Below are 17,779 nucleotides of genomic sequence, written 5' to 3'. Positions count from 1 at the left end.
TTAACTTTTACAGGCGAAGAATCGAGTTAATCTACACTACAAGATCATGCCATCTAGCCTGCAATATAAACTTCACAAAACTTTTCCCGGCACTTGATGTAAAACATAGTGAAGTTCTTCAAAGTTCCAGGAAACGATTTTTCTTTGAATATAAAATATATGCCTGTTGGTGTTCTTGCCTAGTTTTTAAATTGCTCACTCAGTGGTTTTTATTCTCTACTTTTAAGAAGGAAAATAAATAAAATGTCTGGATATATTCTTTTTATTTTCCTTGAAGACAAAATTCTTTATTTATACTCGATCATGAATAACAATTGACGCTACATCACTTTTGAAAATAGGCACAATAGTTCCATATTTGCTAAAAAATCCTTCAAACTGAACTAGACCTTATATGCATACTATAAGAGTGTTTTTCGTGTCACAGCTTGAATTTTCGATAGTAAATAGGGTTGTCACTGGTAGTATACTGCTACAAGTTAATGGAATCCCGATAGATGCGGAGCCTCACTTCAGTCGAACCCTAGGATATCTCGAAGGGAACTCTCAATAGAGAAACTTGGAAGCGCATAATTTTCAAGTTTTTAGGGATCCTCGTACAAAGGGTAAAACTGGATCATACTAAAGGTGTACACACCAAAGCCGCTGATGCCGGCGGCACAGCCCGGCGGCCCAACCCGCCGGCCGTATTTTGTACAATCATGCCGCCGGCTTTCATAGAGTATTTGACAATTACTAGAACACCACATGCCGCGGCTGTCGTGCCGCCGGGCTGTGCCGCCGGGTCAGCGGCTTTGGTGTGTAGACCCCTTAAGACTGCTGTCAGTCTGTCACCAATATGTGTCTCATGTACCTACTGTGATAGTTAGACAGTTGAAATTCTCACAAATGTTGCATTATTTTTGCAGCTTCAACAACAAATACCTACTGAAAACTAGAATACAATTTATATTTTAGTATAGTGGCTATAATACAAACGTGATTATTTGCTTTCAAGGATAATGGTACGGAACCCTTCGTCCACGACTGCGACTCGCACTTGGCCGGTTTTTTATTATTCCTCTAGAAGTGGGACGCACTCACTTTGTCTGGATAAAGTTGGATTTTGTATAAAGAATGTTGTAGTTTACAGTTTCTCAAGCTTTATGTTCGACATAATAAAATTTTGCACGTAAAAAACTAGTTGTCTGTCTTTCATTCGGCATGCCACAGAAACTTCTTTATTCGTCTAGCTGCATAAAAAGTATTGCTTTTCTTGAGGTTCCAGCTATTTTCATACAAGTTTATATTGCAGTCTTTTCAGTATTTTGCTGTGAATATTTATTAACCGTTTGAAAGAATAAGAGCTACGTACTACACAGAAATTTGACGCCCGATAGGAATCTCTCCAAAGCTTACTGAAAATAGATTACTGAAAACATACTTGATATATAATGCTTCAGAGACCAATGATGATCATTACACCTCATCAATCCCAATCTATTTCGCAAACATCACCGAACAACAAAATTCTCGCATAAATAAATAGCCAAACATATTTCACAATGTTACGCAAAAATCCAATGATATAGGGCCACTATCAATCAATCAAGGTGGACACTCGGGACGGGTTAAAAGCCCCGCGATTTAAGGAGACCCCCCCTCCTCCCCTCTCTTCAGAAACCCCCCGAACCACTAACACCTGCGACCCTTCAACGTCTACTTATTGAGGAATTTACAGGATCAAATTGTATTTGGAATTTTATTTCCTTTTTTTAAATGTTGGCGTCTTAATGGTGCTTTTAAAGAGAGGACTCCAATATGGACTGAGAATTTGTGTTTTATGTTTAGTACTGACGTAGATAGAAGTCGTGTAGTGAAAAAATCGTCTTTTAAATTGTAGCATGCCAATCTGACAGGCAGCAGAAATATTCCTCATTAGAAAAAAATCCCGAACTATATTTTACTATAAATTAATTGCTCAATAGAAATAAACAGGAAATTCCGGCACCGTATTTTCTTATAAAACACTGAAAAAATGTTTTGGTTTTAAAAATAACCGAGATGCACAAGTCATCGGCTGGCGCGTACGGATCGTCGCCGACGTGTTTATTTCTGTCCGCAGAGAACGAGAATCCAAAATAGAAAAGTCCGTCGCATCTCTCCGAAGCAGTTACACGCACACGGAAACTCTTAACTTCAACAAATTAAACGAAAATTCAATTCAATATAAGTTTAAAATTGGAAAGAATAATATTTGTGTTTTCGCGCACGTCTGTTCGTGATGGCGGTTGTGTGTCGAGTGGCCGCCATCTTGGTTTTGTTCGTAGCGTTGTTTGGCTTGGTGGTAGGATGTGACGTGGATGATGTGGCTGTGTACAAAGTGTCGCTGGAGTTCCTTTGGAGTGAGGAGAGGTTCCCCAAGGATTATCCACAGAACCGGCCTAAGGCGCAGTGGTCACAAGTTTTTGGTAATCTACTATACACATGATAATCTAACAATGTTTTGGCCTCCCTAATTTGCAATGTTTGATGACTGTCGAACTGGCTAACATATTGATCTATCAACTATGAGCCATAAGTGCTTCAGAGCGTAAAGTTTCGCGTTCGATTCCGGAGTGAAACACAGTGCATTTTGGCTTTTTATCCAATAATACCTATTACATTTCTACGCCGTGCTCTGTATATCTTCACGGCAAACTCTTAACCAATAATAATGAAACTATAAGTCCTATCTACATATCTTTAAGAGGTAACAAATGATGAGAAAAACATAATATTTTTATGTCGGCACCTGGATATAATGTCCAAATACATAGTTTTCAGAAATATACGAGTAAACCCAAAATATCAAGTGTTATATGATTCGATATCTATTAAGCCCATCCAGGAATTATCTCCTATAATACATAACAAATAACAATAATAAGCTTAGCAGATTAATCGAGATCTTACCTAATTATGATAAGATACCTACTATCTATTTTCTAAGAGGGATTTACTTATATTTCCTGGACATTCTTTATATTACTATGCTTTCAAGAGCGTCTTAAGTAAACAACTTGGCTTATCTAGATAGTTTTTTCATCACTTAAACCGGTCAGCTTTAGTTTAACCATGGCATGTAACAAGCCAACAATATCCTCCCCCCTCCCTTTTTTTTAAATGCGAGTGGTATATTACTCCAAAATTATTGGAAAACATGAATTGGATGTAGGTACAGGAATACACAGCGTGATTCAAAACAGTGTGTGCTAAATACTCAAATTAGCTGACGATAAATGTTAAGACTTCATAAATCTTGTTAAGAGACATTAAGAATGTGATATTAGTAAGTAACTTGTTATAGATGACTTTTTAAGAATATTTCAAAAGATTGATTGGTTAATACTAAACTTACCAGTAATTCCGTGGGTCTTTTAGCTATCCCAAACTTAAGTACCCACAAAAAAAAACAAAAGAAGCTAATCTATTTCTCCCTTTATCTTAACGCGAGACATTTCGCGGTTTGGCCTGCGATAACTCGCTATTTATTTGTCTATCCCGTCTGCGCGAGTCACGATCTTATCTCAAATGTAACTTTCCTAAGGTCTAGGTGGACTCATTGTATTGTTGGCTCTCCAATTTATTTGTTCTTTCTATCTCTATTTTTGGTTTTTGCCCTTGAGAGTTTAGGTTTTGCTGGTACATTAGGTACCTTGCTTAATGGATTAAAGTAATTTTTTTAGCGATCTTAGCTTTTGTTTGTTTATAACTTTTTGTGGTAACTGGTAACTACGACATATTCTACACCTTTTTACGGCAGTTAATTTTATTTTTATAACACCAAGTTTTTTTCGATAGCGAGATGGATGAATAAATGAGCTTATCACATGCAGAGGAAAACAGAAAGGAAAAGCATTATAAATAATCATATAAACAATTCGTGCAAAGAGACCAAATAAAAAGTTAATTCAAATCAAGTTCATACCACGGATTTTGATTAGATTAAGGTACACAGGAAATCCTTTTTGATGCCATACTCTTAAAACTCAAGAAAGGAAATGATTAAAACTGAAAATCTTCAAAGGCTACATGTATTATATTAGACATGTTATTCAAAGGACAAACCCGTGACCAGAAAACAAAGTTGTCTCCATTATATTATGAGAGTAAAGAGTAAAAGATATTGAATTATCTGTGAGAGGGTATAAATCTTCTGGTACGTCGGTATTTGAAAGGCATTTGTCCTTTTTTCGACGCAAAAAAATCCTTTTGTCTGTTTTCAATCAAAAAGGGGAGGTGATAGGGTTGTCAGTGTATTGCAAATCTACTCAAAATAGAGCTCGCATATTTTCTGTTCATCTATTCCTTGTTTGGGAGGATATTTTTTTTTATTGCAACACCTTTTTACGACTGCGAGTCAATAAAGACGGGAAACTGTTTGATTAAAATTTTAGTTGAATATTGAAGATCTTTCGTTCGCTTTTTATAGGTGTCGCTGTTTGATGACCGTCGGAATCGACTCTATAAATAAATTGGTGTGTTTTGATTTCATTTCAATCAGAGAAATAAAAAGAAGATATATGTACGCTTTTCTTGTTTGCTTTGACGAGTAAAATACAAAGCATTAAGCATGAATTCCCCACGTCAAAAATGATAGAAGACCATTCTACGCCAGGTCAATTTTAATTAACTTGTTATGGAATTTAACCAGCAGTCAACGCAATATTAAGGAGAAGCCATACATACAGCTTGCTCTGACATACTTAATGTCCATGTTTAACAGTTCTGTAGCAGCCCTACTTCACAATATAGGACTTCCACTCAAAATCAGATAGGTTCTAAAGACACATGTTACATACAAATAGCATTAGGCACGAACTTCAGCTCAAAGAGCTCCACGTAAGCTGGGAGACACTCTGGAGAAAATGTTTCAGGTGTTACATATTATACCTCCAAATTTTTTATGGTTTTAGTCAAAAAAGAACTAAAAATACCTGCAGCGAATCATTTTTTAAAATTAAAACACTGACATTTCTTGCTAAAACATCGAAGAATAACTGTAACTTCAGTACTTACAACAATAACTGGTTGCATTCCACAAACTTACTCGAGAATGCACTTACTTCAGCTAGATGAAAACTAGAATTTAATACCGAAGACAGAATGAAGATATTAAAACAAGATTTCTCCGAACTTTCAGAATGTTCAGTGCAAAATAAATTTAAATGAAACAAAACTGAATTCAGTACAATTCATAAAACTTATAACGGTGAATACTTTAGCAGAAGCTATACGGTGCGAGAGCTTAAGTTGCCAAGTTTCGCACTTAAAGATAACTTAGCCCCAGATATTTTAAGCGAGCTTTTGTACGGTTAGTTGGTACTCGTATTAAAGGACTCTGACTTTGGAAGTTCGCGAGTGGATGTTTTGTGTTTGATTGAAGTAGATTATTGTTACATGTGACCTGAACCTATGTTTATATTATTTTTAAAAGAGGTTCAATACCGATAGCTTTCCTATAAAAATAAATAACTTTAAATTAAAATGAAATTAGTTTAGTACATTTCTGGAAGATCCATTTGACTGTATAATTAATTTGTTTGTCCAGATCTTGCCGAAAGGCTTTGCTTGTCTGAAGGCGGTTCCTATAGAGTTCTCATAAATCATAAAAAATACCTGTATCAACAAAATATTTTTGCGCACGCTTGAGAGTCTAAGTTCAGTAAAACAAAGTTAATTTTTGGAACAGTTATGCTTATACAGCATAACTTACGTTACATATAAATAGTTATATTGTACCGTAAGCTCCAACTATCAGACATACTGAATTTAACTCAGTACATTTCTCTGGAGCCCGCTTTTACTAATCCCTGGTACTCATTCTATTGTTTGATATTTAGTTCATCTTCCGGGAAAACGAGTATCATAGATTCCTGGCCTTCATCCAAGTGCTTCTTCCATTGAAACATATTTGCTCTGATTATTATAATTGCTTATTAGAAATTTATACTGAGAACAATGTACTTCGAGCTTCTTGATTCTTCGTATTGCTTTTTTTTTTCTTTTTTTTTCTAGGATGTTGGTATTTAATCTACACTGTTATTTATTATAAAGAGTAAAGTTTTGTATTTTTGCGTCTCTGAAGGTAGGTATCTGTGAAAGCTTTTCACTAAGGAACAAAAAAACTATTATACTATAAGACTTATCCATAAATTATGTTACATGAATTGCATGATTTATTAAAAGAATCTAAATAATAATACTTACACAAAGTATTCAGATTTATATCTGAGCTAGAGTTATTTTGATGGAAGTCGCTTCTTTTTATACTAGAGTTGAATGAACTTCCCATGTTTTGTATCAAAACTTTGACGTTTATTTAGAAAAGTTATATTCGTCTGCGACTTTGAAGATATTTCTTCGCATTGACGACAAAAAGTATTTGATTTATGAAGATGAATATATTTTTATGTTGATAACCTAAATAAATAAGTCATATACTAGTCTAACATAATATTTCAATTTTCGATATTAAAATAACATTTATAAAGTTACAAAGATAAATACAGGCCATTAATTTTCAGTCTATCCTTAAAGATAATTCAGTAAAATCTCATAAATAATTCACAGTTCAGCTTATTAATAATTTGAGAGCGCACCCAGACGATGACTATCAAGTAATAATTATAATAAAATGAACATGGCCGGGCTTAGAAAACTGCTATATTTGCATATCTCCGCTTGTTTCCAAGCAAATGGTCTATAAAATGCCTCGATAAAGGCTAAGGTAGCAAACGAGAGCTATTCTGCAAATGCAAATACCACTTCTATTGAAATATTTTAATAGTAATAATAACATCATATTATTTTCGTGAATTCGAAATTCGCACTCATTATTAAAATGAATTTTGAATAAAATAGAAAGTAATAAAAGGTACATTTTGAATTATAACATCATTATAAGTTCGCTTAGTTGTAAAAACGAATGTGTACTTTAAATAATACATTTAAAATATTGTATTTGCACGATTTGTTATTTCAAATTGCTCGTTAATAATTGTAATGGCTTATAATGGTATTATGAGTTTTTAACATTTGAATATGAAACTATTGAAATGGTTTCAGCGTGTCGAGGTCATTTGCGAATCATATTTGAAATACGATGCTCTGGGTTAGTTGAGCCTGTATGTGAATAATTGCGTGTACCCAATTTAAATAGCTATATATTTTAACTCATTTACTGTCTAACAAAGATAATGAACCAAGTGAGTAGGATAATAACATAAAGTAGGCAATAAAGAAATACGCCGGGAATCTTTAAGATTATTCAGGTTTCAATTTCTACACTACCTACTTAGCAAGATTGCTCCTCAAAAACTATAACTTATAAATAAATACTTACTTATTTGTAAATGGGACAACTGAACCTTTACCAATTACCTTCAAACAGATTTGCCTAACAATAACAACCCTACTAAAACAAATATTATTTTCATAACTCAATCCACACTTCAATAAATATTAAGCGGAACTCCTTTGAGAATAAACCTGCAGATAGTGAGCCGCTTCGATGGACCGTTTCCTTTAGAAGCGTTTACGTTGAATTTAACTTGATATACCGGTATATGCGACAAACGTCTACATCATTTTATAGCCCAACAAATCAATAAAGGAACAACAAAATGGAATCTTGGGTGGTTGAAATAGAGCGGTGCTGTAACAAGGTCTAATTTGGTTAGTTGGCCTCAATTAGCTTTATTAAGTAGTTTTCAGAGAGATTATAAAACCTAAGTTTTTAAAGAAATGAAATAGTAGTTGAAAGTTAAACTATTCTATGTCTGAAAATAACTGAACTAGATCCACAAAGATTGCCTACTTTTAACACCCTTGTTAAAATATGAGTGTTATATAGTTTGACCTCAATGTATGTATATCTGTCTGTAATGTACCTATATGTATAGTATATCTATGTTGCCTTTGGTAACGGCAAAGCTCTTAAAAGGATGATCCGATTTAGATTATTCTTTTTACATGAAATCTGTACAATTTTGATCAAAATTCACTAAGCCATACATAAGCACTACTCAGTTACATTAACCACCTATTCTGCTTCCAGGACAATCCCACTCAGCGAACTACACCCTCTACCACATAGGTTCGGTAGCCAAGCCTTCAGTGCGGGCTTTCTCTCAGTTCGGCAGGATCGATGACCTGGTGAAGGAAGGTGATGATGACCAGCAAGTCTACGACCAGTTCTCGGCAGGAGCTATAGGAGCTGGGGTTGGGGAGACTGAGAACATGGTGTTTGTTGATGGGGGACATAGCTTGGTAATTCGTACTAAGTATTTCTGTGTGGCCTTGCTCAGTAGTTTCCGCCAATGGTAGTCTGCTTCTCGTCGCGTCGGATTTACTTTGCGTGCCATAAAATAGACTACCTTAAAACTAAATACTTCTTCAAATTGCGTAGCTCCTCGAGTTTACGGTATTTTATGCTTGAGAAATCGCTTGCCTCGGAGTTTAAAAGGACACCATGCAACCTTAATAATGAAGTAATTTATTTGCAGGTGTCTCTAATGTGCCGCATGATACCATCGCCTGATTGGTTCATCGGAGTAGATGCTGTGAACCTATGTGTAGACTCCACCTGGGTGGATCAGATAACACTTGATGTAAGAACTTATATTATTTTATTCCCTGTCATGTAGCAAATAAATTCTCGGTTAGGTGCTTTAGCGACTAGGCAAACACTAGATGTGCAAAGAGGTATTAAAGGATTATAATTATTTTATCTACCACTTAAGCAAACATTTAAGTTTGCATATACTTAAATCAGAGAGTCTCCAATAACTTCCTTTTGAGTCAACTAAAACTATAAAAAAAACTATGTTTACTACGGCTTAATCTAAGAATTCCTGTTATGTATTACGAAACGCATTATACGTTAGAAGACATTCTTAAATAATTTTGGGTTCTTTCAGTTGGAGCCTTTAGATGCGGGGGCAGCAAGTGGTCTGACATTCACAGCTCCTCGCTGGGAGACAACTCCTCCTGACCCTGTGACCAGACACAAGCCGAGGCTTCCTGATCACCCAGCTGCTGGCTTCTACTACCCGGAGCTTAGAGAACTGCCTGCGATTGCTAAAGTGCAGTTAACAAAGGTATATTTAGAAAATCTTGTGCATGTGTGGCAATTTTGTTTATTTACTTTTAAACAATTCTTATGTTCTTGCTGGGGAGATCTGTTGCGCCGCTTCTTCTTCCCAGCAAAACACATAGGAAGTGGAGAAAGACGGGCGTTTTCTGGGTCTTAATTTTTAACGAAGTTCGAATAGTGCCGATTTATCAAAATCGTGTTTGCTTTCTTATTATCATTTACTTTACCCGTGTGCAAGGAGTAATTTCCACTGGGCGTGGGCGAAACCGCTGGCGGAAACTATTTCGTCCTAACTAAACATACCCAATTAACTAGTAAAAACATAATTGCCAACATTAACAATGATCATTTCACTTAACATTTCCCACTTAACAGTAGACACAAAAACATCGACATTTCCATATCCCCACCGTCATCTAAACTCCTCGCATCTCGAAGCGTTGTAATGTAACAATTATGTTAATATAAGTACATGATCGCGTTACACGGGCTATCGGGTTACTCTGATACGAAGCTCCAGTGTTTAATCAAATCATTCTGTTCTGCTGTACGTGATAATTTTATGCCTGGGGTGTAAGGTGTTATGTTGTTAATTTGTAGGAAAGTAGCTGTTCTGGCAACCTGAGGGAACTAGGTACTTCTTAAATATGGATAAGAAGTAGCCTTTGTCCTTTCTTAAGATATAGACTATCAGTGTTCCTTCAAAATTTTATTTAAATGGGTTCAATAATTTTGTCGTAGGACCCGAGAGACTGACAAAGTTACTGTCACGTTTATAAGAATAGAAAAGACAGAAAGTAACTGATAAAAAAATATGCATTCTTTTTTTCAAGAACATGATGTATTTGATTATTCCGTATATCCATAAATGTAATTGTCTGCGCAACATACATACATGGAAATCAAAACTAAACACTCGAATTACTAACACAGTTTCCACAGAAAGTAACACTAAATTCTAGGAAAATTCGACCATGAACCACTTTGTGCGGCGAACCGCCATTACCGCATAAAATTGCAGTAACATTGTATGAAGGGGCCATTTGTACGAACCCATAGTGCAACCCAGCAATCAACTGTGGAATAATTGCGTTTCTGAATTACATCGTAATGTAAGAGTTAGATCGCATTCGTTTTTTACACTGTTCAAGTTTGCTGCAGAAATGCGGAAGCTCTTTGAAAAAATACCAACTTGTGAGGGAAAATCCGAAAAGGAGTTCTCTACTTTTTTTTTTAATTTTATATCCAATTCGACAAAACTGATTGAGACTTTCATTATATGTCATAACTAGTATAGGGAGTCCAAACTTGGGATATTTCTATAAGAAGAAACTTTTCATGTCAGTCGTGATTGGGAAAAGAAAATAATAGTTACATCCCATTTCAGGTGAAACAATATTCAACAAAGGAACTAAACGATTTAGCTCGTAAAGAACTAATGGCAGTTTTAAAAGCTAAAAACGAACATAAAGGACTACCAAGACTAACGGCAGCTGAAACTGATGATGTTGATGACGTTGAAGATGAAAAGAGATATGATCACGATGAAATGGCTAGAAATAACCCCATGGATCAGCTGAAAAACTTAGAAGTAGAACCGGTTGGAACACCAAGACCGAATATACCTGAAAATTATGTGGTCGTTGTGACCACGCCGACGACTACAACGTAAGTGTTAATGCCTTTATTTCTAATGCTTCGAGACATTAATCTACATGTACATAATATTTTGTTAAGTATATAGGTACACAAAATATAGGTCATTTGCATCGGAATTCATCTGCCCTGTCTGATCCAAAGTTCAGGATTTGATAAAAATATATACTTCAAAATAAATGTAGGTACTTTCAAAACAGGTAGTATATTTATAGGCTACCTTTTGAATAATAATAATTGCCTAATAGTTTATTAGCCCTCTTTAATGTCATCGTTACCATAAAATGTAGTTTCCAAATCCCACAAACATCTCTAAGTGCCATATCAAAATCAAGTGTCTCTAAATGGGAACACAAAATTGCTTTCTGCTGCGACAAATATTTTTTACAAAGCTTGAACACAGAAACCCACTCCAGTCATATTGAAATTGATAGAATTTCATATCGTTACTTACCTTTATTACTTTTCCATTAGTATTAGTGTTATGGACCAAGTGATAAATTGGGCAGTATACATAATGCCCGGTCATTATGAAAAATGCCCAATATGAGAGTGCAATTTGATAATTATTATTCAAATAATCAAATTGACCGGGCACTATACATATTGCCCGTGACCTTTTGGGCAAAGTAATACAAACATATTTAATTTCACTTTTTTAACATAACACATCCCATATTAATTGACCCAGCATGGAAGTAAGCATGCAACATGCAGCAAGCATCGCTTCTGTCACGGCTCCGGCGCTGCGGGGCTCCGGCGGTCCCATGCGAGCTTATCGTCGCAGATGGTTTTCACGCTCACCACCGCAGCTTCGGCTTGCTGGCCGGCTCCGCCGGCCAGCCTCAGCCGCGGCGGCGAGCGTTTCAACTACCTGCGCCTGACCTCGCAGGCCGCCTCGCCCCTCCGCGCCTACGCGGTTTTGAATTGCACTCTAGGATTAGGGCAGACAAGACTACGTGGAGTCGGTTTTGCAGCCTTTCGTTTTCGTCACTAAGTTCAATTTTTTATACAATGTTTTGAATCCAAATTAAATTCGACCTTAAAAAAACGAGCCAAGAAAAATGGAAAAATGAGATTAAAAAAAACGAGGCCGAGTAAGTAAATCAGATGACAATTGCCCAATTAATAATTTTGTCCCATATAACCATTTTTGCGAACATAACGTAACCGTTTCGACACTTAGTGTCGACACTGATCTATCTCGAAACATAATCTCGTCGACGTTCCGTGTTAGCGCCGTCGCTGCAACTAAAAATGGGGAAGATCTCGACACAATAAACAAGTAACATTTGGTTTCTAATTTACGTCGCCGTGTCGTAACATTGTTACCATATTTTAACCAGAGATCGCACTAATCATTCAATCATTCATTCGTTCGATCAATTTCGTTGGCTCGTGCGTGAGTGACAGGACGAATAATACAAAATACAAGAAATCCCAAAATGATGGTCCCAGTATGATAATGATAATGAAGTAAACAAAGTTTTAGTTTTCATTAATTAATATGGTTTATAATGCTCAAATCTTATTGGGAAAAAAAGTTTACTGTGTAATTTCTTTGAATATGTTGATATTTCCAACGCGCCACCGTAATATCATGTTTTAATAATTCTGGCGAAAGAAAAACTTTTGTTAAATAAAATAAAAATATAAAATGATGCACATCGAGTGCTCAATAGCTTCCATTTAAATACAATATCAAATATTTTAATCCTAATACAAATTATTTTAGCAAGATTTACTCATTAAATTGGTAAATAATGAACTATGAAAAAAATTTTTTGATGTTTGTTATGAAAAATATGCTCGTCGCAACTAGTCACAAAGTTACGATAATGTGTCGACACGTGTCGACATGTTACGGTAAATTGTTACAAAATTACTAGATTTTTAAGATGGCTTCTCTTAATATTTGGTTACAGTGTTTTCCAATGTTTTTATCAAGTCAACATGCCTTTTTGCATTGTTCATCAGAATTAATATAGCTTGTGCCGAGTACTTGGGTTAAAGACGAAGACGTCTTGTTTTGGCCGAGAAAAGAAAAAACTGCGATTTGGAGCTCGAAAGTTGAAACTTTGGCACTAGGGACGATACCACTAAGCTCCTCCACTAAATTCCGTACTGTTTTCCTGTAAATGGCCTAGAAAAGAATAAGTTTTAAGTTCAATAAAATGGGTATCCGTCAATTTGCCCTACCAACTATGCAACATCATGAAAAAAATATTATTATAATAAAGAAAAACTTGTGTACGAGTACAATTAGGGATCAGAGATATTTTGGGACTTGGTACTTATTTCTTTAACTCTTCTGTAAAAAGTTGAAGTCCATCGGAATTTACGTAAGGTTTTTGGTTGTTTACTCATTTTAAATTTCATTAAATGGTTGGTAACGGCAGAAAACATAGACAGTTTGAGAATAACTGGCTCTCGTCATGTTTTAAATGTGTTAAAGGGTTCTGGAACATCGACTACACCATGTTACTACCCAGTTACGACACAATTGTGTCAACATTGCTCACTGGTTACAAACCAAACGCAAAGTTTCTAAAATGTGTGGTTACAAATTAAGCTGTAAAGTATCGACACAGCGACCACACAAAGGTACTGAATCTAGTTTCCGTCACATTTTTACTGAACCGTTACAACACATAAAAGCTAATCCCTACACAGTCACGTTGTGTCGTACCTGTTACGAAACTGTTGCGACTTGTTACATCTTTATCATATCTGCGACCAAAAATGGTTGTATGGGGTGGCTAGACTTGTAGTTTTCCATTAAAATAGAACATATAATTTAAAACAATAATCATAAAATATGTAGCAAGTAACAGGATTTATTTATTAGAACAACTGCCACCCTCGCACCGCATAAAATATAGCTTTATTATCAAATTGCCCAACTATCATGTAGCAATATAATAATGCCCGTACAATGTGATAAATAATGAAGTTAAGATAGTTATTAATCACTTGGCCCAATAAAGCTAGACATTATGCATAATGCTCGGGCATTATAAATAATGCCCGAATTAATCACATGGTCCATAACATTAGCATAAGGAATCGTTCATATTACGTCTTGCTGATAGTTGCTACACGAAAAGTATATTACTGTAACGTACGATACTCTGTCTCTTCGTGATAGACTCATAAAATGTTGAACAGATTTTTATTCAATTTTCACCAATAGGCCGAATAATTGATTTAGATAGTTTGAGATACATCCTATTTGTTCTTATTCGAGAGTCAGTTCCTGTGGTGATAACCATTTTATTCATAGTATTCCATATATTCCAGGACTACTGAAAAAGAATTTGAAGGCGAGCTCAAAAACATGGACGACGTCGTATTGGCTGTCGCACACGGGAGAAAACTTGGCTTACACAAGCATCTGCCTCGGCACTTCAGGTCACGCCTGCATCATGCTGTCAACAGGATCCAACGTAAGATTTCTGCCAATCCAGTCTTACAGCCTTCTTTCACAATCCATTTTCCACACAGAAAAGTTTGACCTCTAGCTCATCTGAAAGTAAACAAAGTTACAATGCGTAGCCTAGAAGTAACCTGTTTATTCTTAAATTAGAAATAATGTCTTTAGAGTAGGACTAAACTCTCACCAAAGTTCATTTAAATCGGTTCAGTAGTTTTGACGTGATTTTATCTTTTCACGTTTCAGTTGCACGAGTCACTAATAGGTCGTCCTACGAAAAAATCCCTTGGAACATTCAACTTGCCACATGCTTCTTTTTGATTTCACAGCAAATGACTGCCTCGTCTCAGAATGGAGTGCCTGGTCTCCTTGTTCAGCAACCTGCGGTTTCGGCGATAAGCTTCGGCACAGAACTGTTATCCGCGAGAAGAAGCCCGGTGGTCGCGACTGTCCAACCCTGACTGATAGGAAGCACTGCGGCAATGTCAACTCTTGCGCACATATCGACTATTTTGAATGGTAGATTAATTATTGAATACATTTTTGATATTTGAAAGTTGTTATTTTATTTAAAGACTCCAATAAATGCTCAAAATAATCGTTTATGTACCTAATGCACATCAAGGATCATATGGTAACCAATGATAGGCTTATATAAATAGAAACCAAACAAAAAATTGCTCCCCACAAAGTAAATTACACAATACTCCAAAAGTATCCAATATATTTGCGAACCACTCAGAATCCTTTACATTCTTTGCCCTTTTACAAAATGAGTGCCATCCAGTCCTTTGTCAACAATATCCGATACTCGTCCTCAAATTCCACAGAAAACTAGTTCAATCCCTTTGAACCTCACTTTCCATTATTAAATAATTAATTTTAATCATACAAAACTGTGCAAAAAGCTTTAGTTCAGTAGTGTCGTAAAGTGGAGGAACTTTATAGAGGTCTGGCTGTGTCAATAAAAGACGGAACGCTGTATTTCGAGATTACAATATAAAATATTTAATGGAACGCTGACCGAAGAATTATTTAGAGATAGTTCTCAGGTGACGTTTGGGCTTTCACTTTAATTAAACTTAGCGGGGACTTTGAATTAGCTTATTAAAGGCACCCTAGATAGAATAAGTTGACCAAGTATTCAAGTTACGAAATTTAATCACTAGTACTACAGCTTGGTAACTCAATTATTATAATAAACAAACATAGATTCTTATTTATGAAACAATAGAGGTCAAAATTATTTCTAGCACATAATTCATCGATGAATCTAAGGAAATTATTACAGAAGAGGCAGGTATATTACTTCAACTTTTCGTATACCTTGTTTCAAATGCACGTGAGGTACTACACTACAGTAGACTATAAAAATTCTGGCAACTTGGTGAAAATATACTGGGCGGAGTGAGGGTCATGGAATGAAGTACTTCCATAGCTGTAACCGCTTCCCAAGAATATAATTTAGTTTTAAATGTTAAAGAACTTTAGGAGTACGATCGTAAAGTTGTGGAAGAGGTGCTCGTGTCTATGAAATAGCGGCCCGGCCCCGGCTCAGTCGTAACCGCTGAAACGAGGGCTCAACTTTTTATTTTATATTTTTATGAGCGCAACCCTTTTTTGTTTTATTGTGATTAGCATAGATATATCGTCACCCAGTTACGTAGGCTATACGGGTCTAGAAAAAAGGCTTGATGGATTGGATTACTTAACGTGTACTTAGATGTTTATTTATGAAATGCTTAGAAACTGACCAAACCGTTTCCAACCGAGAGACCTGAAATATACCTATAGGTTTGTACTGAATGTAAAGGCAGGGTTTTATACACCAATGTATTTCTGATATTTGGAGGAAAAATGCCGAAGAAGATCGAAGATGATCGCAATTGAGGCAAGGCAAGTGTTTTTTGGGACTGCCTAAAGTGTAGTAGGTTCGGCCTAACTGAAATAGTAAAATCTTGATTGATTGATAACCAAGACTCCTCTTAAAGCTGATTCCCTAATCCTCTCAGACCTCCGGCACGTGAGGTATGCAGTAAGCGTAGTATCAGTGTAATAATCAGAATCAATTGCAAGGGCACACGTTTCCAAAATTACGAACATCTCAGGTTATGAGCTAGAGGGCGCGCGAGGCGGCAAAGTGTTACCCCGGATCGACCTGACAGGGTCATTGGTATTCCAGTTGTGATCTCCTCAAAATCAAGGAGTATGTGATTCGATTTCTATACAGCTGATGGAAGTTTATGGAGTTGTTGAAACCTTTTCTTTGTTGTGAGAAAAGTTTTTACCAAAGAGTTTTCTATAGTCTATATATTCCATTCCTGTACAAGGTAAGCTAGAACTGGTGAATATAAATATCTTTTAGTATTTCTTATGCATGGCGTGAGTTAAAATGTTCCTCGATCTTCGAGTAAGCTTCCAGTATTCTAAATGAGAAGTTTTCCCTCATCACTTAACAGGTAAATAAATGCATTTCTCTTGTGTTTCACAACTCTATGTAAATATCTTGTTCACTCAATCGGAAACATCAATTGAGTGTCTCACCGCGGGCCACATACTAAATACGGGCCCCTTCGCCCTAACACTGCATTGTCTTGTCAAAACAAACCACCTATCATAACGTATATTACGGCGTATATCGTCGGTACATATGTTCAATAATATATTGGGGATCGGTTATTTCGTACATGATGTACAAGCTTTCTTTTTTTTAACTGAGCAGTTGTGTGACAGGCAACCACAAAAATAAAAAGATTTTATGGTCGAAAATTCTTGATAAATAAGTTTTTCCTATTATCAGCTGTGTTCAGCGGAATCGTTACTTTTATGGAAATGAATACAACAAATGCTTGGGCACTTTATGGCACGTCAAATGAAGGAACACTCGCAAATTGCAACTAAGTTTATTAATTTTATTTTCAATTAATGTAAATATTTTGTGAATGTTCACTAAGTTAATTCAAAGTTATCTAAACAATGTGAACTGAGACTAAAAATCCAGCTGAAACTAACATAAATCCGAACTTAACAAAAACAAATTTAATCCACGACATAAACAGCTTAAGACTGAAAACAAAAATAGAAGCACGTTGAAAGTTCAATTTTCCAATACATTAGGATCGTACCGTTTCGCTGTAGTGATTGATTCACGGTCCGTGCTACCAATCCCTGTGATTGATATCTGAACGGGTGTTTAGTCTACAATGTGGTATAAACTATTACGTGTAGTTTTTGTTTTGTGTTGTGTGGTAAAAGATAATTTTATATAGTTTTATTTTTGTATGGAAGTTGATATGGCTAGAGCTAGACAGAATATAACCTGTGAGATGTCGGTAGAAGAGTATACACAGAAGAACGAAACGTACTGCGCCGACCCTAGGGTGATGGGTAATTTTTTAGAGATAAAGAAAATCTGCTTTTCGTAGGGGTAACGAGATGGTTATTATGATAATGGTGTCTAAGTAAATATGAACCACAATATTTCGCTATTTGATCAAATAATTACTTAAATCCACATTTCCAAAGTTTCAAATCTTCAAACTTCGATGCTGGAACCACATTTTAACTCAATT

The 17,779-nt window shown here is 35.8% G+C and overlaps 1 protein-coding gene across 1 annotated transcript; it reads left to right on the top strand.

Moving 5' to 3' along the window:
- The first annotated feature begins 2,104 nt into the window (after positions 1-2,104).
- LOC110382219 (spondin-2) lies at positions 2,105-14,763 on the top strand. The gene is made up of 7 exons (XM_049847612.2): positions 2,105-2,450; positions 8,081-8,292; positions 8,529-8,633; positions 8,943-9,122; positions 10,506-10,786; positions 14,075-14,220; positions 14,537-14,763. The coding sequence occupies exons 1-7, from the start codon at positions 2,264-2,266 to the stop codon at positions 14,728-14,730; spliced, it is 1,305 nt and encodes a 434-aa protein (XP_049703569.2). The 5' UTR covers positions 2,105-2,263; the 3' UTR covers positions 14,731-14,763.
- Positions 14,764-17,779: the final 3,016 nt, after the last annotated feature.

This window comes from Helicoverpa armigera, chromosome 7 (assembly GCF_030705265.1).
Source record: "Helicoverpa armigera isolate CAAS_96S chromosome 7, ASM3070526v1, whole genome shotgun sequence".
NCBI lineage: Eukaryota > Metazoa > Arthropoda > Insecta > Lepidoptera > Noctuidae > Helicoverpa > Helicoverpa armigera.
The sequence above is the reverse complement of the archived record's forward strand: the minus strand, read 5'-3'. Positions and strand labels throughout refer to the sequence as shown.